The sequence below is a fragment of the Euprymna scolopes genome, chromosome 2, assembly GCF_053919585.1.
Source record: "Euprymna scolopes isolate OS-2025 chromosome 2, ASM5391958v1, whole genome shotgun sequence".
NCBI lineage: Eukaryota > Metazoa > Mollusca > Cephalopoda > Sepiida > Sepiolidae > Euprymna > Euprymna scolopes.
The window spans coordinates 143,672,286-143,698,962 of NC_136483.1; the positions used below are offsets into that span (position 1 = coordinate 143,672,286).

Here is a 26,677-nt window from a genome sequence, read left to right on the forward strand (position 1 = left end):
ATACATGTGTAAATGAGAAAAAAGTTTTAATGACAAAACACATGTCTGTAGATGATTATACTTTATATCAGATTCGTGAGGTATATTTAGAGGATGATAATCTAACAAAAAAGAAAACATACTTTTATTTAATTTTAGGGTTCTGTCCAAAAAACCAACTATATCAAAAAATAAAGAAAAATGTATACGATGTATATGATGATAGTGATGAAACAGAAATATCATACCAAAAATCATGTAAATTGATCAACTAATTTTATTTTTATAAGGAAAATAATTTTTAAGTGATTAATAGAAATTCGTAGTCATTACAACACAAATCTTGCAAGTTTGAATTATTGAGTTATCTTTCTTTTTTTTTTTTTATATCGTTTTCAAAATGGCAAATAAGACAGCCACTCTTGTTACCACTCATAAAATTTGATTTTCTAATTAAAAAATAAAACTACTTAATTTGTGATTTTTGGAGCATGATATTTTAGTTTTGTCACAGCTATGTTCATGATGTAGATTTTTCTTTATTTTTTTTAATCCATGGGGAATTCTAGATAAAAACCTATTTTTATTTAAAGAAATTTTGTCCGTACAAAATTTCTTTTCAGAACATTGTTTAGTACCAATCAACAAGAAATAAACATTTTAAATTGACTTAAAAAAATTACCTAAAAAAAAAAAAAAAAAAAAAAAAAAAGTGACTGCTTTTTTTAAGTACTTAATATTTTAGTTGTATGCAAGAACCAGCACATTGCATGTAATAAAAATGAACAGCAGAGAGGAGTTTTCAGCACAGAATTCAGTTTGAGTAATAGAAGGTTCTAGATAAATCACTAGTCTAACCACTTCTATCCAGTTATAAAGAGAAAGAGAGACGAAAAGAAAGACGATTGGACCTGGTAACAAAGAGAGAGAGAGGAAGGAAAATATGGATGAAGAGATTGAACATTATCACTAGAGTATATAAAATTGTTTCGTTTTTAACGATTATGGGTCAAAGAAATCAAAAGCAGTTGATGATTTTTATATGCCATTATGGCACTGTACCTTTTTTTGTTGTTGTTTTTTTTGTTTTTTTTATAGCAGAAAGTTTAAAAGATTGGAATGTAACTGTCAATTTTGGCCCTGTGGCGCTGAGCAACGCACTCAGCAATCCAGATGATGTTGCGACACTCTTGTTCTTTCAGTTTCAGGTAGGAATAAAAGACTCCATATTGGAATTGTTGCATGAAGGCGTTCCTCATAAGTCGCACCTGTTTTTGTTAAAAAAAAAAATAAATAAAATAATAATTTTAGAAAAAAAAATACACAGAAATCATAAAATTAAAGCTTCCAAAAACAACATCTGGAAGGTGATGGTGGGAAAGTGGTTAATGACAGACTTACAACCTGGGTGTGCCAGGTTCAAATCCAGTTCATTCCACAGAAAAAGTTTCACTTAACGGTGTTGACAACCTTTATGTTTACCTTCCATAAGTACCCAATGTCTTTCTAGAAAGAATTCTAACTAGAAAGGTACTTGTACAGTTTAATCAAGACATTAAAAAATGAAAATATCAAAAAAGTTTATATCATACGTATCTATTATGGAATGAAGTTCTCCAGAAAACAATTTCACCAAGTAGTTTTTTTTTTTTTTACAGCGAAAAGACAATTTATTATGGCGAGCAAAAGGTTCAATTTTTAGGAAGAAAAGCTAGTATTTTTCCAGTGTACAGGTGCTGGATCTATTGATCGACAGGTTTTGCATGCTTTCACAACAGATTTACAAGTCTCTTTGGACACTTGCGGGTCCACTATCCTGGCAAAATATAGGGTTTGTTTTACTCCTGGATGTCCACTTTGATGACGGATATCAGCCACCTGGTTCCCATCCAGTTGTCTTACTGCTGTGCAACTCCCAAGCACCGACTCTCTTCCTTCATTAAGTAGATCCATCCACCTGCGTGACACTGATGAAACTATCTGTGTGATTCTGATAGAACTTTACGAGTTTTATATCGATAGACAATTCATATTCTTTTGCCAGTGATTTCAAAGTTTCTAACCGTCGCCTGATGAGCATTTCACCAGCTGCTTTCATGTTCACACGCACTTTTCCAGTCAAAGTGTCAGAGATCTAATTGTGCACGCACACAGAATCGGTAACTAAGTGTAACACTTACCTTCCAGAGAAGGGCCAAATTGACTCCTTTGAGTGCTGCATCAAGTTCAGCTAGATTGATGTGTTGAGCGTCGTTAGTAGGATGTAGCCAACACGCATCCTCAATGACCATTCCATTCGCCTCCAATGACCCTCCTGTGGCTATGCAACTTGCATCTACCCAGACTGTAACCTCTTTGCCGTCCATGCACCAGGCTCTTCCAATGGGATTAGCTTCTTGTACTTTGCTCACTTAATTGATCTGCTAACATGTGATAAAGAGATGCATTTTTGATTCTGTCATCCCAGCCTTTCGATACTGCAGTTGCTAGGCACTTGATAAATTCGACTGCCACTGGGAGCCATCTACATACGGAGAAAATGACCAATGAGTTTCCCCATGAAGAGAAAATACGCATTGACGGGTCAATTCATCGGGGATTCCTGGAATTGGATTTCCTCGTTTCCATTGCAGTGTGCCATCTTTCTCCCAGACTTGCAAACCCAGAACTCTGGCTCAGTCTTTCAGTTGCACCAGATCCTGGGAAACTAAGCCATAGTCTAAAAAAAATGTTGTTGCATGCATGACACAGGAACTACACTTTCATTAATGAAAACATCATCCACATATGCTGATGTGGCATTTTTGATTGCATGGTTCTGAGATATGATTGTGTCTATTACAGACTTCATAATAAGTGTCACCACATTCAGCTTGAATCCCAACCGCGTGAGACAAAAGTGCTGGCCCCTGAAAATAACTGTTTGAATGTTTTGTCAATGTGAATTTGAAGATATGCATTCTGCAGATCCATACACATTAACTCCTTGTCACCGCCACTTTCTTACTTTCTGTGCGCACACTTTTTCATTGGCAGTGAAGGCATCCACAAATTCGTTCAATTCCTGGTAATCAAGAACTGGACGTACCTTGTGCTTCTGCTCCTGTACAACTGTCATTAAGGGAATTAGGCATTTGGATGGGCCAAGTTCTTCTTCTGAATATGGCACCAGCCATCCATTCTACTGCCATCATTGAATTTCCACATTTTCAATCCACTCAATAATGGGCATATCGGCGGCAGCACAACTGAATTCTGGAATCATGCTGATATCAAACATCTTGGTTTCCATGACCGAAAGGGGATATAAAAGGCCGAAATAGCTTCTACAGTATTTGAACCGAGTCAAATTTGTTGTTCTGTCTTTTCAATAGTTTCGTTTCGACACACGTTCTCCCAACACGCTGTCTCGCCAGTGGTTCCTTTCTCTTCCTCTTTTATACCCGTTCAACAACTCCCTCGCTTCTAATTTGCATATCTCACACGTAAATTTGCATGACTGTCATACATATAAATGCGACATCTGCATTTTAACTTTTTTTTTCTTAGAGGAAAAAAAAAAAAAAACATGAAACTCGTGCATTCAGGTAAATTACAGGTTTCCCCATAAATAAAATATTGAGTAAAATCAGTTGTCAGCGATACTTTTCTAGAGGTCAAAGGTTCAATCATTAGCGCGAGTAATCCTAAGAATACAATTGTGAATTACTTAAGACTTCTACTTGGTCATGGCTTACAGAACAAGAACATATTACCCTTCCTTGGATTAAATATAGGGTTCCATTTGAAATTGTGTACAGATTCCAGAGTTCAATAGAAAGATCTGAGTTTAACAAAATACACCTGAAGAAGGTCAGAGGTTACATCGGTCAAAACGTGAAAATAACACTCAATATGGGCTTACCCAAGTCCAACAATCTAAAATCCCTTATGGGAGGGGGGTATTATTTGGCTTAATCAAACTATTATTTTCATTTTGGATGTCATTCTCACAATGTTTTGGTTGATGTAACCTCCAACCTTCTTCAGGTGTGTCTTGCCGAACTTGGTGATCTGTATGGAATTTTGAATAGAACCTTTAATTTAATCCACGAGGTTAGCTTGCTCTCATTCCATCAGCTATGACCAGATGGAAGTCTTAAGTATTTTGTAATTGTATTCTTACTATAGTTTGCGCTAAGAATTGACCTTTTAATCTTCAGAAAATTGCCACTTAGAACTAATTATACTTAACACTTATATCCATTACGCCACAGGTCCTTGTGGGAAAGTCGGAGTTAGATCTGCCAAAATGCTGTGAGAATAACATCCAATATGAGAACAATATTCCTAATAAATCAAACAATACAAATTATCAGTCATCTAAAAAAATTTTTTTTTTTTCTTTTAAGTTTTAATAGTTCTAACCTGCTGAGAAAAATGTGATCTAAAACGAGATGATCCACTGATGAAAGATACGATCTTTGTGTGATACGTGGCATCTTGGAGAGTTATTGTTATATTTTCGTTTACAGATTTTATATACTTGAAAAAAAAAACCCAAGTGTCTACTGACAAAACCACTTGGACACCAATGCGAATTTAGAAAAAAGTTTAAAAGAGGAGAACAGTCACAGGAAAAAAAAAGAAAAAAAAAAAAAATCAGAGAGACGAGTTGCTTTTGTATGCCTGAGAGAGTAAAACAGCTGATCCCGCTAAGTTATATTACCCCCCACCACCACCTCTATTGGGGAAGGAGGGCATTTTTGACACATCTTCCCTGCTTGAAATATCAAAAGACGAGAGACAGAAAATTTCTAGCTGGAAGTTTCATAGACTTCTGTTTTGGGGGTCACTTCTGACTCCCACGTCAGATTCAAACTCAACCCTCATTATGTAACATTACAAGCAAAGCCTTACAATGAAGATTATGGCTACACATTACCATAAGAAGCAATGTCATGCATAAAGATTTGAATTAACATTATGAAAAGTTGAAGGCATAGTATGTTATAAACTTATATGGATCCCCCTTAAAAGGAGCTATGCTACACTCCAACTCTACTGCCAATTTCCTGAATTCACTGAAAGAAAAACTCTCCTCTCTTTTTCCGTGCGTTTTATACTGTCTCTCCCTTTTCCATAATTGGTCACATCCCTTAACCATTTCCACTTATCTTTATAGATTCTTCATAAAAGACTATTTTCATCATGACAGTTTTTTCTCTTAGTTCAGATAAGTTGGAGTCAGTGTTATTCCCATCCATTTAAACCATAATTTATACATTTGGAAAAGAATTACCTCGTATTCAAAAAATCGATCTTCAAGCGTCTTTTCTCCAGCATTTATACCAACCCCTTCAAATAATTCTTTATATTCCTACAAATAAAAAAAAAACAAAAACAAAAAAAAAAAAAAACATTTAAATAAAAAATATATGAAACAATGACTGGCACAAATTACTTCCTTTTTTTATTTATTTGTTTATTTATTTATTTATTTTTTTTTTACTCAAAACGTTAAAATATTTTTTTCCATTTTTAAGAATTTAGTGATGAAGGGAATTAGTGCCATTTCATACACTTTTAGAAACTATTAGTGCAACAATGACCACAATAGATCCAAGAAATGGATTCTATCACGATTTTATTGACTATAATAGCTTAATAAACAAGGAGTATATATATAAAAAAAAAAACATTTTGTCATAAATTGATCAATGGCCTGAAAAAAAAAAAAAAAAAAAAAAAAAGTTTAGCTTTTGAGTCCAGATTTATCTTTTAGTTTCTTCCAATCTTATTGCATACTATAACCACCACCCATTATATCAAGGTCATTTATTTAGTCGAACAGATAAATTTTACTTCGATGGTTGCAAATGCTACAGATGTGCATTATAGTAATAATCTAATATCACTACATTTGACCTACAAATTTTTCAAAACTGTTTACAACTAATTTATCTTACAACAAATGTAGAATATTTATTAGCAGTATGTTTTGATTTAACTACATAAAAACATTTAAAAGGCACAGCTAAAATACAATTAAGATAAGATTAATAAATAAAAATCATTAGCCTTATTTTTATGCATAACATGCATCCATACATTATGGAAAGTAAAGTGAGACTTTTTCCATTTCAACAGGCAGATAGGTTTCGTTTGGCTTGTTTTATGGCATATCAAATTATCTACGAGTTATTTAATGCCAAACAAAATTGTGAAATATTCTAATAGCAGGCTACCGGACATTGTCTGGTTGTAAAATACACTTAAATACGATACATTAATGCAGATTTTGTATTTATTATTATTATTATTATTATAGAGCCAATTATCTAGTGATTATTATATTGTATCCAATATATAGTAATGCCCACCCCTAGCTTGGCCCAGTCATAAAATATGACTAATATGATATTCATGCATATTTCATATTTATTATTATAGGCCCAATACAAAAACATTTCCAAATTTAAAAAAAAAATATGACTTGGGTGCCATAAAATAGAATTGAGATCAAAACATTTAATGTTTCGGCCTTAGTCATTATTGTTTAAGCTATTGTCTTTAACGTATAAATGTATATTTGTGCATACATAGAAGAGCACTTTAAGTCGACTTATGCCTGCCAAGTTCCAATTTTTTTTTCAATTTTGACCCCTTAGTAGTTATTTTTATCAGCTAAAGACCAAATCGAATTTGTTCCACAAGTTCAAATCCCTGATATATCAAATTTGAAGTCTGTAAACCAAAAATTGACAGACAAGTTTGGTAGAGACTGTACCTCAGACAGACAGACAAGGTCACTTTTTTATATATAATTCTATAGATAGGATAATATTTTTTACATTCTATTACATATATTGCTCCAAGAACAAAATTTCAGAGTGAGAGTGAGAACATTAATTTTAGAAAATAGTATTCTTTGGCATTGGTAATCTTTTGTTTTCAACACGATTGACCCCCCCCCCCCTTTTTTTTTTCACATTCACCCCTAACAAAGCATATCATCACTTTGACGTAAGGGGCTACTATTTGAGACCATGCCTAAGAAAGATTAAAAAGACGTTGGTTTACATTACATTTAAACTTCTGCATATCAGTACAGTCAGGAAAGCAGTTAGCAAGAAGAGAATTCCAAAGTCTAGATGTTTGAGGGAAGAAACTATTAGAGTAGAAAGCTTTCTGGCATTTAGGGACCTCAACAGTGAAGGGGTGAGATTTTGTTGCTAAGTGGGTTTGTCGGGGATATGTACATCGAGGGGGCCGAGGATATGTACATCGAGGGGGCACAAGTGCAATGAGTTCATCAAAGCACATTCCATTAAAATATTTGTAAAACAGGCACAGAGATGCAACATTGCAGCGATAGGACAGAAATTGCAGCTTAGTTGACAAAGTAGGACTGATTAGATTGGAAACTCTTTTGTGGACTCTATCCAAGAGGGAGAGGCTAGTGGTGGATACATCAGCCCGGATGAGGCAACAATACTCCATGCAAATAATGGCATTGTATAAATACAGGATACTCTCATGTGGGAGTAATTTTCTAGCTCAATAGAGGGAACCCACCTTCTTTGCAGCAGCTTTCATAATATCCTCAATATGTTTTTTCCAATTCATACTGCCTGTGAATGTTAAGCCAAGGAGTTTAAAGGAAGAATTCTTAGGTAGGGTGTTATTTGTCACAGATATCAGTAGTTGGAAAGGCGTCTTGTAATTGTTAAAGGAAAGCAGCTTAGTCTTACTAGCATCAAATATTTTCATTCATTTGTGGCCCCATTCCACTATGGTCTTCTAATATATATATTATACAATACATTACAATATTTTTTTGAAGAATCAGTTGGAGGCGAACTTATCAATACTAGGGAATGATATGATCAGCCAATAGATCGAATTGGGTCTCTCCGATCTTCTATCTAGCTGAAGTAAGGGTTGAAGTGAAAGAATAACTCAGCCATAAGATCCCATCCTAAGGCATCACAGGCCACCATCCACTACTTACAGATGGCCCCGTTTTTGAAGGGTTTATTCCTCTGCATGGCGTTGCAGTCAGTGAATTTGTGTTAACAAGGTGCTAATAAACAAATAGCTTAATGAATAAATTCAAATTACAATTGCCAGCATAGAAAGTATTATGTGGACACAATTCAGCAATAGATGCTCTAAAACCAACCACATTTTTTTTAGGGAGGGGGTAATTGAAGACCACATTTTTTTTAGGGAGGGGGTAATTGAAGACCAACTTTTTTTTAGGGAGGGGGTAATTGAAGACCAACTTTTTTTTAGGGAGGGGGTAATTGAAGACCAACTTTTTTTTAGGGAGGGGGTAATTGAAGACCAACTTTTTTTTAGGGAGGGGGTAATTGAAGACCAACTTTTTTTTAGGGAGGGGGTAATTGAAGACCAACTTTTTTTTAGGGAGGGGGTAATTGAAGACCAACTTTTTTTTAGGGAGGGGGTAATTGAAGACCAACTTTTTTTTAGGGAGGGGGTAATTGAAGACCAACTTTTTTTTAGGGAGGGGGTAATTGAAGACCAACTTTTTTTTAGGGAGGGGGTAATTGAAGACCAACTTTTTTTTAGGGAGGGGGTAATTGAAGACCAACTTTTTTTTAGGGAGGGGATAATTGAAGACCAACTTTTTTTTAGGGAGGGGGTAATTGAAGACCAACTTTTTTTTAGGGAGGGGGTAATTGAAGACCAACTTTTTTTTAGGGAGGGGGTAATTGAAGACCAACTTTTTTTTAGGGAGGGGGTAATTGAAGACCAACTTTTTTTTAGGGAGGGGGTAATTGAAGACCAACTTTTTTTTAGGGAGGGGGAAATTGAAGACCAACTTTTTTTTTAGGGAGAGGGGTAATTGAAGACCAACTTCTTTTTAGGGAAGGGGTACAAAATAGAGAAAATAATGATGCTAGTGTTGAACTGACTGAGCAAGTACAAGGTCTTTAATCATTGCTGCTCACTTTCACTGATTCTGAGCTAGGTCACACAATATGGCTAATCAATTCAGATTTCTACTTGTGTACATGATAGTGCTAGGAGGTTACCTTTGATTGTTTGCTCAACAGCATGTTTACATCAATCAGGTAAATAAGGTGTATGCGTGTGTGTGTGGGGGGGAAGGACCTTGTAGACAAACTCTTCCTCTGGGTGCCGAGCTATATGCCCTAAACCATCTTAGATCATGTTATAGAAGGACAAACAACAAGAGTCAGAGATTCAATCATTGATGGAGATCTTGTGTTGGTACTTGATCCAGAAGGTGGCAGTGCAGTTATCAAAAACTGGTTCAACCCATGCAAATCAATTGGGCACATTTCACAATCATAAAGAAGCATCGTCTGCATCATAGTCTGATATGCTCTTAAGTAGTCACTGTATTAGAAAGACTAGTAAACATAACTTGGTTTTCCTAAATTTCTGCATACTTCTGACATACACAAGTTGCCACAAGAATTTTATAGTTCTAGCAACAAAGAAGCCATTTAAAAAAAAAAAAAAATCCATATGATTGTAAAACTCTGGACAATCGTGGTGTTACATAAGGGCTGTCCCCTTTTCATGTAAGTATAAAAATGGAGAATTTAGTTTAAAATGAAAATGAAAAAGCATAGGCGGAATTCGAACCTCGTAATCTAGTTTAGAAATAGATTACGTGTGAGAATTTAAAAATGTAAACCAAACATTTGTTTAGAATATAGATAAAATATTCAAGAAAAGAATGTAAGCTGTCAAGTTTATGAAATTTTAAATTGAAAAAATGCAGCTTATAAGATAATGTTTTTAAATATTGGAAAAATAGGTTACTGAGAAATAGGAAAAGTTTTGGACACGTATGTCCAGGACACGTGAAAGAATGCACATGTTTTAACATGTGTATGATGTCACGGAAAATAGAAAGTTCTAGGAATAGAGAAAAACTTGAGTTAGAAGAGGCAGTCAGTGAGAAAACTCAGAGGGAGTCAGACGTCTGGAAGCGAGACGTCACTTCAAGGAAAAATGTGAAACTTTGAATTCTTGATGATGGAATCACGGCCGTGTGAAGAATAAACCATCAAGTGTTTTTTGTAAAGCTCGTCTTGTGTCTTATGATTCTTACCAAAAAGGTAAAGTCCAATTGTATTATATATTTGTGTTATATGTCTTTACATACACGTCTCAACATCATAATGTCCGAACTGTCTGAACACTAATCCCTTCGCTCCAAGAGTTTTCTTCTTCCATTCTACATAACAAGGAATGAACATTTTAAAATATAAGTCCCTCTTATAAACGAACAATCTATCTAAGTCTCTTCTACAACAAGTCTCTTACAACAAAAATCTCTCTCTGAGACCTTTCAACATCCCTCTCTATTCTTACAACTTCTCTCACTAAGACTATCCTCTTCCAATGAAACCACCATATGCAACAGTGGCGTCCATGCTTGAATCACACACACACACACACATTATATATATATACACACACACACACACACAAGTGAATGTGTGCAAATTCAACTTTCTTGTCATGGTCAATATTTTATTTCATGGAGTTGCTAATTTCGTCACCCCCAACACCCTAAAAAATTTATCAACTTATTCCCAACTAAATTGGATAAGTAAAAAAAAAAAAAAAAAACAAATGGCGGTACTGTGACCAATTTACTTTGAATACAACTTTCTTATTGACAAATGTACCTGTGATAATGTTTTCAACTTCTTTCCCCCAATTTATATTTGTAACAGAAACCAAAACAAAAATAATTTGCAGTAATTTCTATGTGGTTCTGAGGTTTTATTTTTATTGTTTTAAATTTATGCATTCGTTATATTTTTTATTTAGCAAAACAAGCATATTTTTCCTCATTTGAGTTTACCACATACCTAAAAATAGGTATTACCCTCATCATACACACAAACACATAGGAAGTCAATGTTTTTTGCATTATACTTTTGGTTGACTGTTAACTAATGAGTGGTAGACCCATTGTAAAAAAAACTCCTATTTGCGGCATTGAAACAATTGCAAACAAATGTGAATGCAAAATTTACAAATTTACTTAGCATTTCTCGGAATGGAAGTGGAATGTTGTAATCTAAAAGTGTACAATATTTTATGTATAGCAGGTGGGTCCCAATGCAACTTGGTATCCTTGCTAGTAAAAAATAAAATAAAAATGTAAACTTACAGCATAATAATCAGCCACTGCTCTGACTTGTTCATAATCATCAGCCCTGGCCAACATACTGAGGCCATCTGGGTAGAGCTTACCAAGTCGTGGGTAGAGCTTAGCACGATCATCTTTGGTTAGTTCAGTTCCAAAGGAGTTGATGGTAATAACAAAGGCTCTTCGGTCAGCTTCAAACTGATGAAAAAAAAAAAAAAAAAAAAATTTTTTTTTTTTTTAATTAAATAAAAATATAAGTATCTAAATTATTACAGTCTCATAGAAATTATAGTTTAGACTAGGGTTTATATTTTATTTTGTTTAGGGGGAAAAAGATACTTGTGCATTTTAGGTTTGAAGAACAATTTTTTTGCTTTCAATTTTTGAAGAATTCAGCTTAGAACAAAGGGAGACGATTCAAAGAGTTGTTGAACTTTTGTGTAATTTATTGGTAAAAACAAAACATACTAAAACCATAACACAAAACCAAACATTTGAACATTTATTGAATTTAAAAAAATGTTAAGCTTTTATAAAATAATTAGAATTTTGACAAATTACAAGAAGCACATTTTTTTCAATGAACAAAAAATTCTGAAAATGAATGAACTTTGTCTCCCTTTTTTCTAAGTGAAATTCTTAAAAAATATCAAAACAAAAAATTGTCCTCCAATCTTAAAATGCACAAGTGCTGAAAAAAACAAAAAAAAAACAGTCTAAACCTCCCATCTACTCTTGAGAGAAAGATAGACCGTGCCAGTTTCTCAACCTTGGATTTTATCTTGTGGTACATACAGTGCCTTGCCTTCTCAAATGGTGACCCATCTGGTACTGGCCAGGCTCAATGTTGCTTAACTTTGGTGATCTGGCGAGAACCAGTGTGTCAACGTGACTATGCTGTATAAGACCTTCAATAAAGTAGAACTCACCATAAGATTCACATTTGAAACTGAAAACAATAATATACCATCCATCGACATTCTTATTCACAAAAACAACATGATATCATACAAATTTTATTGTAAACCCACATCATCACACCATAAAAACTGATCTATAACTTGTTTTTTTTTTTTTAAATTTCATTTTCGCCCCAAACGAGGTACAGTGCCACTTTGATGTAGGGGGCTACTATTGGAGACATAAGTTGCAGGGATACTATGTAAGGAGTTGAGCAGCAAAATGTCTGTTCACATTACATTTGAACTTCTGCATATCAGTAAAGTTCAGAAAGCAGGAACCCGGAAGGGAATTCCAAACTAGAGCAATAAATATAATGAATATATCATAGAATCCTTCCTGGAATCTTTAACATTTCTTCCTTAATGCAAGAAAAAAGCCATTCACAACATCGAAAACAAAATCCCTCCTCCCCCTCAACTATTAGAACTATTATCCTCCCCATTAACTCACGTAACAACTTTATTCAAATATGGCTTCAAAAATATACTCAACACAAAACCATTAACTCCACTTCACCACATGCAACGATTTTTACATAATACCCTGCTGCAATAAACTGTACATTGGAGAGACCCAATGTCCCCTAAAAAGAAAAAAAAAATTTTACAAACAGGGTTATTAAGTTAGATACTTTAAATGTACTCATTTCACACATGCTATCCCATAATTACTTTCAAAATCTGTTATAATTAAACACATGTCCGACACACAGCTCAGAAGCCTTATTGAATTATGTTTTTTTGCCATATTTATGGTTTCCAATACTATGCTGAAACAATTTTTTGTCAAGTAAAAATCGACAAAATTAGACTCAAACCATCATACTCACATTGCCCTTTTCTCGTCACTCTCCCTCTTTTTTCAAATCTGATTCATTCTTTCCCTTTAGTTTTTTTTTAGCTGATATTAGCACTCAACATCACTCCTACACTAATTTACACTTGTTTCTACTTGCCAAAAATCAAATAACACGATTATTCTTCTCTTTATCCTTTTCTTACTTCCTTCTTTCCTTTCATATCTAACATATTCTCTCCATCATTTCTCAGCACACTGTCACCCTCATGGAATCTTCTGGGTTTTGTATAAACTATTGACTTATCAACTGACTGAAATATTGGTGCTTTAAACATGTCTGTGCCAGGATTTTAACCAGTTTGCTCCATGCTCTTATTTACTTTCTTCCCACTGCAGGAAGATGTGACAAGGTCGGAATGTGGGAGAGTCAAGCCAGTGTCCCTAAAGGAAGAGCACTCTAGTCTAGCCTTAAAACTTGCCTGGGCAACCCATTCCACCTGACTTTTTTTTATTTCCTTTTCAAACTTGCTAATATATATTGATGTAGAGTTAACTGCACTCTTGTAGAACATGTTATAAATTCATTGTTTTGTCATTATTTCATTTTATTTCATTAACGATAAAAATACTTACAGCTAAAGCCTCACACATTACTTCAGCAGTTGCTCCTCCCATTTCTTTGCAGAAACTATAAAAATCTTCAAGGTAAGCCTGGAAAAAAGTAAAAAAAAAAAAAAGAAAAAAAAAAGAAAGATACACAAAATGAAAAAGAATTTACACATTCATACCATGTAACAAACAATTATTTATAAATAAAAATAAATACATAAAACGGTAAAGAGAACAATGACAGTTTAGCATCTCAGTGAACTGCTGGACATAGACATTTCTCCATTTTATTCACTGGAACAGATAGTAAGAAAAGGGAGATAATCCAGTTGTGTTCTTTCATCTGAAGTAATCTCTTTACCCATTTCTACTTTTGATTTATACCTCCTAAGGTAAGAATGGACGATGCCTACCATAATTAGATTTTTAAAGACCCCCCCCCAAGAATATCAGTGACATACTCATATGGGGTTGGAAGGCTGTATTTGCGCAAAAGAAGCAGGAGATAGGAATCTCAGAAATTGATCAACATCATGCCACTACTGTAAGCACTCGGTAATATCTGATGAGCTCTCAAAATCCAAACCTCAAAATGGTACATCAACATCACAAAACATGAACCAGAAGAACAACCTCCATCACGAAACTGGCCAAACATTTTGGACCATATTGTCTTACAAATGAGACAGAATCAGAAAACAAGTCTGCTGCAGAAATAGTCCAAGAAGATTCATCAAAAATATACTAAGACTTTCCATTAAGAAAAAAAACAAAAAAAAACGGAAAGAATGAGCCAACCAACAGTGCACCAAATATTTTCTGAATGAATTCATCCAAGACTTACATAGATAAAGAAGGCTCTATCAACTGGTTAAAATAAGGATCGCTCCATTATAGTCAGGAGAGGAAAATATGTCTGCCCAAGATCAAAACTTGATGACTAATGCTTTTAAGAAAATGAATGGTCACAGCAATGACAACATGGAGGGCAGCTACTATACAGTGCAACACAGTTGAGTGTGTAAATATCTCCACTGGACCATCTGTAAAAAGTTGAATATCGAATGCAGCAGCAACTCCTAGGAACATATATCAGAAAGAATAGTTGGAAATAATTCACGACTATACAATTTCTACAGCTACACACTTAGAAAACGGAGCTATTAAACCCGACAGTGATATCGGACAAGAAAGAGAAAGAAGCAACCTTACGAGTTACTGTCCTCAATGATGCTGAGTTAAATAGAGCCAAGAGGGAAAAGATAAAATACTATAATATAGGAGCACCTGGACTCAGATTTTCAAAAACTACCTGACAAATATACCCAGTGAACCAAGTGCAACAGATTCAAACAATTGCACTTTAAAATTCAATTAAAATCTTAAAAAATTTCTTAGTTGGAATGTATAAGATAATGAGTGAGTGTCGGCATCTGGTAGGCTGCCCATCATCAGCTTACACAAAAGAAAAAAAAAAAAAAAAGGTTTGAAACCTCTGCATTAGTTAATAAAAGGTTAATGTACTTAAAGTGTATGTTTTTGAAAATCAAACATTTGAGGTAACAGTACAAACTGTCTGCTATTGGGAGAATATCTGAAACTTAGTAATATGGCTGGTTTTAATCAATTAAAATAATAACAAAAAAAAAAAAAAAGAAAAGTTGTTTCAGTTGAGATTTAAAATAGCAATACACATGGTCGATAAAACACTTTGGATAATCACAGATTATTTTTACAGAATCCCCTAACAATCATAATTTAAAAACCAAAGCATTTTAAGTCCTCAAAATACTGTTTTGTTCGGAAATGAATATACTTTCAAATGATTTAACAAATAATAATATACATTCAAGAGTTTTAAGCAAATAAAATGATAAAAATATGAACATCATAAAACAGCATTTTCGATAAGGTTTTTTTTTGTAAAAAAATCCTAATTTGTAAAAGCTTGTACTGCATTTGTATTAAAAATTTTGTCATGAAATTTAGAAACTAATTTTAATAGTTTGGAATGTCTGAAATATTTTAGACCACTGGTGTTTTTATTGTATTAAAAGACGAGTATTAAAAATTTTGAAAAAAAAATTTCTTCGGACACCAACTAATAAATTAAAACAATCTTTTTACTGTTTTTATCCATTAAAAGTATAATCATATGTTGTTTTCTCTTGTGGTAGCTAGCAATTTAAAATGATAATACCCGGAAAAACAAAAAATCGTTTCTTTGACATTCGATGGAAAACTTTTGTAATATTAGCAGTAGCAGTGATAACATGGCTGTAAACAGACGTTTTTGTTTGTTGTTGTTGATTATATTCTAGAACAATTTAAAAGAAATTGAAAATATGAATATAAAAAACGTTCTTACATGTTTAGTTAGAACTGTTTTGTTATCAGAATATAATTAGTTTAATCAGAGCTATTCGGTTATCAGAATATATAATTATTAAAGCAATCCCAACTTGCAACTTCTCACAAAATTTCTGGTTAAATTTTAAAAATATTTATATGGTTGAAAAGACAAGAAAATAAACTTTCTAAATGTATAACTTGTGTGCCCTTTTATCTGTTGCATTAGTTTTTAATGGTGAATTAAATAGCATTTTGCTTTGAACAACCGAAAAGCAAAATGATTTTTTGGTTCATGTATATGAGTGGTACACCTCCACAATTTTTTTTCCGTCTTTTTTGCAATTTTTTCAAATTATTATCGAATTGACACTAATCTACCAGATTATATATTAAAAAAATTAAAAAAAAAAAAAAAAAAAAAAAAAAAAATCAATATTTAAATATTTGTACCTATTTACTATGCCTCCCCATGGGACAGAGTTAGACACCAGGGTCGTTTTTTAACGTGGAGAAAAGGTACAAAAATAAAAATTGTCTCAGTCGTGAAGGATTTCTCCACCGAAAGAGAACAAGAAATAGAAGTGCAGCATCTGAAGAACAGATACTACACTTTGATCTTGACCAAAAGGCCAAGGGTGCTCAGTTTCTAGTGAAATTAAGAAATAAACATTTTAAACTGGAAAGTGTTTAAAAACGAAATAATGTACCACTCTGTAGACAAAAAGGACATGAAATGTAATTGAAAATAAAAATCGAATTCATTCAAAATTTGTAAACGATTTTACAGCTTAAGCAAAATTTTTTTTTTGATATTTAAATAAGTAGGCAAAAAATACTTGATACTTTTCCAAAACGTCACGTTTTCTGTTAGAGTGACGTCACTTGTTTTAATTAATATTTATTTTTGTCTGCCTTAATTCTTGTAAACTTTCACATTCTCATTTACCAAAGTTTAAATATTTAAAAGTAATTTAATGTTCAAAATCCAAGCCATAACATTTTCAAAGGCCAATAATTATGAACCAATAACCATAAGTATTAGTGTCAAACACCCTCTTTAAAAAAAGACTCCCTTAACTTTACTTCTGACCCTGAGGATGAGTGGCAAGCCTTCTACTACAATCTTAGTCCTAATAGTAATGCTAAATTTAAGTGGTAATCTCCCCACCAAATTTCCAAGCAAAATTCCTCTGTATGCTACATATAAGCATCTAAAAACAAAAAATAGATCGTTCATGATTTATCTCCCATAAAAAATGAATTGATTATATAATTATATGTAAATATTACACGGGTTTTTGTAGTACCCCCCCCCCCAATCAATTCTATATTTAAAAATTAAAAAAAAAGAATCAGAATCAGTAAAAATATTAAAATCGTCCCATCATTAATATATAAATGACCTTGCCCGTCTGTGAGGAACGGTCTCTACCAAACTACTCTCAATTTTTTTATCTACAAACTGGAAACTTGATATATAGGAAATTTGAATCTGTGGGACAAATTCGATTTGGTTTTTAGCCAGTAAAAATAGTCACTAAGGAGTCAAAATTGAAACGTGGCAGGTGTAAGTCAACTTAAGTGACTCTACGCATAAGCAAATATACATTTATAAATTAATGCCAGTTAATTTTTTGGCATTTTGATATCCATCTGTTGGTGGTTCAGATGGTAATGAATAATGCTGAAGCAGTAGATGTTTTGTTTTTTATTCTAGCTGATAGCACCAAAGTCATTCATTTTTGTAATTTTGAAATCACTACTATATATTGGGTACAATATAATAATCAATAGATTATTGGCTCTATAATAGTAAATATGAAATCTGTATAAATTAAAATGTAATATTCAGCATATTTTACAAATAAGCAATGCCAGCCAGCCTGCTAGTATATATATATATATATATATATGCTCCCTATAGCTGAAGAACTCTGGTGAAGAAAATGATTTACTCTTGCATATTAAAGCAATACACTTTACAAATAATTGAGCATTTTCGATTTGGAGTATCATAAATAAACAAAAGGATAAATACCTACATATATTACTGATATACTCACCTTATAAAGTGTATTTCGAATAATTTCCACGTTCATCTCATTGAGATCTTGTTCAGAAATGCAGTCAATAAAATATGGAGCTGAAAAAGATACATTATCTTTCATGATTTAATGTTTTTTAAGCAAAGAAATCACATTTCCATCAGTAGGAATCACTTAATGTGTCTTAACTGTTAGGCTGCTGCTATTTGAGTTTTGTTTTGGTTTTTAAAGATTTTTTTTCATCAAATTTTACATGTAAAGTTATCTTGTGAGATTTTAAAAGCTTGATTTAAATAGCATATAACCTGACACATGAAACTTTGATTCTGACTAGACAATTTTCATCTGTTATTTTTTGTTATTAGCACAAAAAAAAAAAAAAAAAAGTACTTCGTTCCAGTTTATTTAAAAAAGTTATGAAGTTCAAATGATAATGTAGAAACAATTTTCAATTGTGACTGAAGTCTAAAGATTAGCAAGGGAAATAACTACTTTTATATTTTCAATTAAAAATGAGTTATCTCTTAGAACTAAAATCTTATTTCTTTTTCTGTACAAGTTTAAGATTTGTGCAAAAAAATAAAAATAAAAAAACTTCATTAAAAACTAATCAAACTTCACTGGATCCCATGGTAGATACAGCTAGTATTTTATAAAAAAATAGCAACAAAACAAAAAATTTTTTTCATAATATGCAAAAAAAGTTGTATCCAGAATTTTCATAAAAATTAAAAGCACAATGAAGAAAACAAGATGTGTGATCCCATGCATCTTAAGTTACGGACAGTGCATTCACAATAATATACCAACAACTGATTGCGGAAGGAAAGGAATTTTGCCTTTATTAAAAACACCTTATTTAGATTTACCCTAGGCATATTCACTATACATGCAGTTTGTAGTATGCCACTTATGTCCAGATAAAATTGGGTGTTTATTTGGCAAATCTGAAAGTTTTTTGTATTTGATAAAGCACGTCTTTAAAAGGCACATCACACTATGGGTTTCCTTCTACATGTTTCTCTCTAGATGGAAGAGATTTACATACACCAGCTTTTGAGCTGAGCAAGAGCCATATAGAAAGAACACATTTGTCCTTTATATAAGAGAGGTTTCAGTCGGAGCCATGCTAATTACAGTGACCATGGAGCTATCACATAAGAAAGCCCAGACAAATATACCAGAGTAAGGTGTTTTGAATGTGATAGAATTTAATCATACAGTCAAGGATTGTCTCACCATTTTTTTATGAAAATCATTCCAAACAAGGCATGAAGTCACTTTATGTAAGGAGCTAAAAAAATAAAAACAAAAAAAAAAAACTTCAAGATCAAAAATTAGTCAATGATAAGTGTTAAATGGATAGACTCCAAACCAGAAAACAGCAATTCTTTCCCCTTTATCAGAAATATTGTTTGTGGAATGTAATTAGTAAAGGATAAAGCAAGGAAAGCAAGAGTTACAAGGCTGATGAAAATAAACCCATGGTCATCTTCCTGCTCTCTTCCCTGGTGTGCCAAACGAAGTGTTCCGGAACCTTTTGAAGAGTTTTGCATGTTGCTTTCAATGTGAATAAATGAGTCATGTTTGTTTGGATTCTTTGTGGGGGGGGGGTCAGTGGATAACAGCACTAGCTTCGTCCCTGGACAAGATGTAAACTCAGCACTGGTAACTATAATAGATGTGCACGGGAAAAGAAGCGTTGCACTTGTTGATTTCAAGTGTTTTGGCCAAGTAAGCCAAGAGGGAAAAACAACGTCTATCCACTGCGCCACACGCCTCTTTGCAGTGGATAGAGATGTTGAATCTCTACGGTTCCAGATGAGAATTGTCTGAAGATCGCGGTTTCAATCCTACCCAAATTCGGTCAGAGGCTTACTTGGCAAAAACGTAGTGAGACGACAACAACTATGGATGGCAGTAATTGCTGAGAATGCAGTTAGGAGATTCAGAGTTCCTATCCCGTCATAGTTATCACATGACGAAGGGCAGAGGAATAGTTGGCTGAAACATTGTGAAACAACAACTAAGAAAAGATGAAGATAATAGTTCGCAATAAGTAAATTAATAAATAATACTCATCTCAATAATGAATTCAAATTAAATAATATAGAGATGGATAGGATCGAAAATTGGATCTTTGCCATGTTGGATATCCAATAAGCACATCAAAATGAAATTTTGGCTTCATCAGATTGTTTGTTTCTAAAGCAGAAGTTACTAACCAATAAGGTTGGAATTTAGCCTGAACTAGGCTCTGCAAGTAATAAAGATTTATTTTGGATGCTGTTTTACCACACGACGATCAAATTGAAAAGGTGATTTCAACGCACATTGACTATGTTTATGCAGACAAAAATGTTGTTGATATATCAGACGTTTAGTAATAGGGGTCATACTTTGGACTAGACAAAACTCCAGATAAACCAAAGGATGGAACCAGGTACTTGGATTGGCTGTCTGGCTTTGCAAACATGGAGACCAGCTCCTGAACACTCCATACACTAGAGAGATGAACAATATAGCATTTATACTAACCAAGAGGCGTATCCACTAAGACTGCATTGTACAGTTCAGCCGGTGTCGAAGCGATATGAATGGCCTCCATCTGCTCAAAGCTACCTAAGGGATGACTCTTAGGAATGAGTTCAGAAATCGGTCTCTGGTGAACGGTACCTGTGATAAGCAGTGTGATGTTGTCAATCATGTAACTGTACCTGAAAAAAAAAAATAAAAACATAAAATAACTGAGGAGAATCCATAATTGTGTAGAAAGAGGAAAAGGGGTTATATAAAAGATTTAACAGTGGAAACAAATATAATCAACACAGCTTACCAGTCCTGCTCACTAACAGGAGTATCTATTCCAGGATGGGTTCATAATAACGAGACCGTGTTGGGTTCCTCTAATAAGGGCATCCAGAAATTTCATAGCTGTGATTTATTAGCATCATTATTCTATTAAACCTGATTTTTTTCTTTAAATCAGACTGATCACCTATGACTTGTATACATTAGAAAACTATAGCTGAGCGCTAATTGTACCAAAGAAACAAAAGGCTTGATCACAATTTCAGGTTACTATATATTAGTTTTTGGGGACTAATTTTTAAACTAGTAGTGACTAAAAACTATTTGGTAGGCATATACTAGTTGTATATCACCCTTCTCAACTAAGATAAATGGAATTCCTTGGTATATTCCCTACAGAAGCTACACTCCAGTGTATGGAGGAACACAGAACCAGTGAATTATCCTACATCTTTTTTTTTTTTTTATAGGAAAACAGATTTAACAAACAAAAAGGGTAGGTGAAATGCTCTTTAGCTTCAGTAGGCAATCACACAAAAGTACTGATCACTATCACTACACTGGCTAAGTGCCAGGAAGGGCATCCGTCCTAGAAAAATGATTTCCAAAGAAAATCAGTTGTATTTTAGACGATAGAGTAAAAATATAGCATGTATGGTTTAGTAAAATTATTGAGTTTCTTGAGAGAAGATGCATTGAGATTTAATTCTTACATTTTGTATATTTTTAAATGTGTAGTATTGTAATGGACCACATTTTGTCTCTGGCAGATTATTTGGATGATGGTTCATCATGTAGGCAGCTGAGGTCTTGTTAATTTGATTGCACATAGCAAGTTTTTGCTCAATGGATAGTGATATCTCTCAGGTTAAAATTAAACAGAATGATAAATTCCATTTAGAAGTTAAAAGGGCTATATGGTAGAATAAAACACCATGGAAGAAAGTATGTGACAAGTTAGAAAGTTACTGCTTGTGAGAATTTGAGAATAGAGTAATCAGATGTAGGTTTTAAGTCCTCTTCTTCCTCCTTGGGTGAAGAAGATGCTGTTCATCTTTAAGTAATTTGCAGCAAGTAGATCAAGAAATAAATCAAATCCCAGAGCAAATAATGGAGTTATTTATGTTCTTTCTTCCATTATTTCAGTCACAAAGAGAATAAGGAAATGAACTTCTATGACTGTTAAATCAGTGTTGCTAAGCGTGATACAATGAATTGTTGAGATTTCTCTTCCCCTCAGATCCAAGATCTCAGAGAGTGCAAGGAAATAATTTACCAAAAAGGAAAGATGATTGAAAGCGAGATGAATAAAAAGAGCCATTGTCCTCAAGAACATGGAGGAAATGATTTATGAAAAGGAAAAGCAATTAGAACTGTAATGAGACGGGTTGTTTGATAGTTTCCAGACAGTCAGCTGAGAGAGCTATTCAGTTCCGCTTAGTAGTCACTGAGACGAAGATCGGACTTTAGGATTTCCGGTGAAAACTAAATATATTTATGAGTCAGATGTCCAAGGCAATTTGTGCCTTGGGAAAGTTACTGAGAGAGTTTGTCTTCAAGCAGATGGGGGTAGACCTAAGGGAGGCGAGAGAGATTACAGATTGGTACAAATCCGAGATAAATTGACATCAATCAAATGACAACAATGCCTTGAAAAACAAATTCTCAGTTTATACATTGGAACTTAGATAAGATGTGGATGTATCACATATATAAAACAATGTATTGGAGTTTGTCTCTTCTCTTGTAAGTCTGTGTCGCATTTGTTTATTTATATATATATATAAAGAGAGAGAGAGAGAGAGAGCCATTAGAAGCAAGAAAATGCAATTTTTTTTATTCATATATAGATTAAAATAAGATATTTGCATTACATAGCTTCTAATGGCTTTATGTTTAATATTCCAATAATGCTTAAAAAAAAAAAAAAAAAAAAAAAAGGATATCATTTCCTCATGTAAATATAATATGAAATAAAAAGTGGATATACCATCACAATGCACTCTAAAATGAGGAGACGTTAATGTAATACTATTAATGGTCCCCCTCCCAAGTTTTAGGAAGTAAAAAAAATAAAGTAAAACAGTATAACAATAAAAGAGGAAGTTGTTCACCAAGGTACACAAAGAAAGCTAAACAGGATCGTTAATGAAGGTATGGCAGCCAAAATCTTGACATATTTAGAGTTAGTTTACAGGCAGTTTTAGGTGTAGTGGTGAGTTTTGTGACAGTCTTAGGTTTGCAACAGTTGACAACAGTTTCCCGTTTGACATAGTTGAAGGCAGATTGTGGCTTGGATCAGATAGAGCAAACTTTCAGAGATTGAGATGAACTGACATCAATTGACGAATATGGCATTAACATAACATAGATGTAGACCTTAGCAAGTAGAGGGTCGATGGTATCACACACACGTACACAGTGAAATTGTTATATGCATAATGTGTTCGAGTTTGTGTTTTATCTTTTTATACTTGTGAACACGTGCAAAACTCCAACATACTCTGCAAATAACAGTTACACCCTGGGTGTTTGTGTATGCGTGTAGCACTATATACCAATGGAGCATTTTAAGAGCAGCTGCCAATATGAGAGATGAGAACACAGGAAGAAGAGAACATGAAAGAAGACCATGGAAACATGGAAACGTTTGTTATATAGCCAGTGGGTGTGCATGTACACACATGTGTGTCTATTGTCCAAATCTCTTTAACACTGTGGTATATACAGTGCCATCTAGTGGTTAATACTAATATGTAAAATGTTTGTGTGTGTGGCCACTTCTTCACAAATATACATAGTAAACAAACGTGACAAACTTTTACTGAGTTTTCTTACAATCAAATGATAACAATAGATCTGCTTGTCTCAGACCAAAAGAACCACATACTACTTATTTGTCGAAACCCTAAAAGAACGCCACAACAATGAGTTATATTTTACATGGGTTTTATTTGTTGGAGTTTGGCACACCGAGTCTCTTTCTACATTTTCACTTGTTCCCCTTTCTGCTTCCAGCAGGGTCATCAACACATCTGTTTGCTAACACATTTGTCGACAACTCATTAATTTGATCTCTACACACCAGCAAAGCAGACCAAATCAAGTAAGCTAAAACCTTGTTTACTTAACTAACCAAATTCCAATATACTTTAAAATTCCTAAATCGACTTTGTATAGTTTATTTCTGAGTTAAATTCTTGAATAAACATTTCAAGCTGTAAGTACACATTTTCCAAAATCTATTTGTTTTATTTTTCTAATAATAATAAACCAGGTTACTCAGTGTTGTCTGATCAATATCCAACACGTTGGGATTGGCAATTATTCTTGAGAGGGAACATGGTCTTAGTTACATTAATATTTCATTTTTATTATTAAAAAAGATTTCATTGAGAGTGAGCTAAAATTGTTATTTTAAAAAAATATTTAAACATCAATGCAAGAGTTAAAGATAGGGCTAGAAGAGGAAAACAAAGGGAACAAGGGGTGTGGGGGATAATTTCAACTTATCTCTAATTAAGTCTTCATGATAATAAAAATGCAATATTAAAATCCTATTATTTGAATTAAATTGATTATATTGTGCTGATGTATGTGATTGAAAAAGGCAGATCTATCAAAAGCAAAACTATTATTCTAATTGCTCTAATAGTATTGACCATTTTGGAACATATACTATTTACAAAAACAACAGCAATTGTAATAGTATCCCTTCATATATATTAATAATAGAATGATTATAATATTTTTCCTCAATTTCAATACAATGACTGGTACCGTTCTAAATTCCAAATTCTGATTCTTTTTAATTTCTGTAGCTATAGAGCTGGGGTTTTTTTTTGTTGTTTTTTTTTTAATTTTCAGATTACCTCAAAAACCCATATAATAATAGTTACATATATTTTTGCATTAGCAAAAATACATTTGTATGATGTGATTTATACAGTTAAGTTTTACTGGTTGGTTGGTTGTTTTTGTTTTTTTTTACGGCATATCAACCCTTTTTAGGTCATTTAATGCCGATCCAGTGATTTTGAAGAAAAAGATTTTAATAGAATATTTTTTTTTTTTTTTTTCAAAAAAGTTTCTATTCAACCCATAGTTGGGACCCTAACAGGTACTACCACTCTGGGTCAGAATGGACCTGGGAACAATGGTAATTAAGGGGTGGCTCCACACTCCCCAAAGCCCACAAGCTGGGGCCTCACCATCGGATATAGTTTAAGGTCATATCCAGGACCAAGTTTTACTGGTAGATTAAAATCAATAAATATTTATTATATTATTAGTACTAGTAAAGAAAAAAATTTTTTATTTTAAACAAAAAAAAAAAAAAAAAAAAAAATAACTAACAAAAACTAAAAAAAAAAAGACTAAAAAAAAAACAAAAAAAACAACAAATATAGAATTGTTTTTGGCATCAGAAACTAGGTACAAATATTTTTACCCAAAAAGTTTCAATTTTTCTGATCCTGTTTAATCGTTCAAACATTAATATATATGTGTGTGTGTGTGTGTGTTTATGCAGTTGACCTTCACTATTGATTTTTTTTTTTTATCTACATCATATTCAAAATTGTCCTTCATTAAACAAAGCTTTTTAAATAACTGTTCTTTCTCTCCTCCCCTTCCCCCACCTGTTACCATTATTTTCAGGCAATTATTTCCTTGGATTTCCACAGAATCAATCTGGCTGGCTGACTGACTGACACACAATATATGTCAATAAAGAGAGAAAACGAAGGTATAAAAAGTATATAGTAATATATATAGATTTATTTATAATATATCTATTTATATAAATATTCATTTATTTAATAAGGGGACACACTTATTTAATAACGGTATACATCAATTAGGAGTGTTGGGTAATGCTTTGACATATGTAAAAAAGAAATCAATAAAGTGCTCAATCATAAGAATGTGAGAACTAAAATACAAATTATTTAAAAACTATTTTAGATAATCTAGGGAGTACCATGGTTTCATTGACATGGATCTAGCTTTACTGTTTAGAAAAGAAAGTTACAATTCCTCATCAGTGATTCATATAATGAAGACAGTTGAAAAAAAAAAAAAAAAAAAAAATGGAGTTCAATGGTCACCTGTTTCATCCTACTATCCAGAAAATTTGCTTGTGTCCATATATATATATATATATATATATATATATATATAAAAATTAAAATAAGTTTACCAAGGTAATCAAAATGGTAAACTTAAAATATATTATAAATATTAAAGAGTTAATATTTACAAGTAAAGTAATCTCAACCAGATGTAAAAGCTCAATAAAACTTAAAAGGAAATAGAGCTTATATGAACAAATGATTAATAAAACATGTTAAAAGACATCTTGAAAAAGAGTTAAAAACATATTTAATTTTAAAAAAGGAAGCACAAGATAAGTGGATAGTCCTTAATCTGCGGAGTTTCAAAGAAATACTTTCCTTCTCATCAGAGGGCAGGAATTAGCAAAATGCAGGATCAGATTTTGCATATAAAAGTATTTAATGAAACTACAAGTAAGTCACAGATCTTACTTGGTTAAAAAAAAAGGGTGAGGTAAGGGGAATAGGAGGTAAAAGAAAAATGATAAAAAGATTTCACATGAATGGATAGTCCAGTGAAAGGTAAAAAATGCAAGAATGGTAAAATCCAAAACGGTCGAATTTAAAATTTCCAATCCAATGGGTGAATTCCAAATGGTCCAAAATGATCCAAAAGGCAGAGTTCCTTGGAAAAAAGCGCAAATGGAATGAATTCCAAATCATTAAAAGAAAAAGCACTGGAGAGAATATTTAAAACACGTCTGTCAAGGCTGGAGGAATCAAGTAAAAAAAACAAAAAAACTTTGAAACCCAGCGGATTAAGGACTATCCATTTGTACTTCCTTTTTTAAAATTAAATATGTTTTTAACTCTTTTTCAAGATGTCTTTTAACATGTTTTATTAATCATTTGTTTATATA

The 26,677-nt window shown here is 32.9% G+C and overlaps 1 protein-coding gene across 1 annotated transcript in view; it reads right to left on the reverse strand.

Annotated features, from left to right (window-relative positions):
• Positions 1-1,006: 1,006 nt before the first annotated feature.
• The window catches only part of LOC145296998 (V-type proton ATPase subunit d-like), a 58,768-nt gene continuing 33,097 nt past the window's right edge, over positions 1,007-26,677 (reverse strand). Inside the window, exons 3-8 of the mRNA XM_080143220.1 lie at positions 20,431-20,609; positions 17,911-17,990; positions 13,520-13,597; positions 11,147-11,323; positions 5,261-5,338; positions 1,007-1,247 (exon numbers count right to left, since the gene is read on the reverse strand). Coding sequence (XP_079999346.1) covers positions 1,086-1,247; positions 5,261-5,338; positions 11,147-11,323; positions 13,520-13,597; positions 17,911-17,990; positions 20,431-20,609 — 754 coding nt within the window. The 3' untranslated portion in view covers positions 1,007-1,085. The remainder of the gene's footprint in view (positions 1,248-5,260; positions 5,339-11,146; positions 11,324-13,519; positions 13,598-17,910; positions 17,991-20,430; positions 20,610-26,677) is intronic.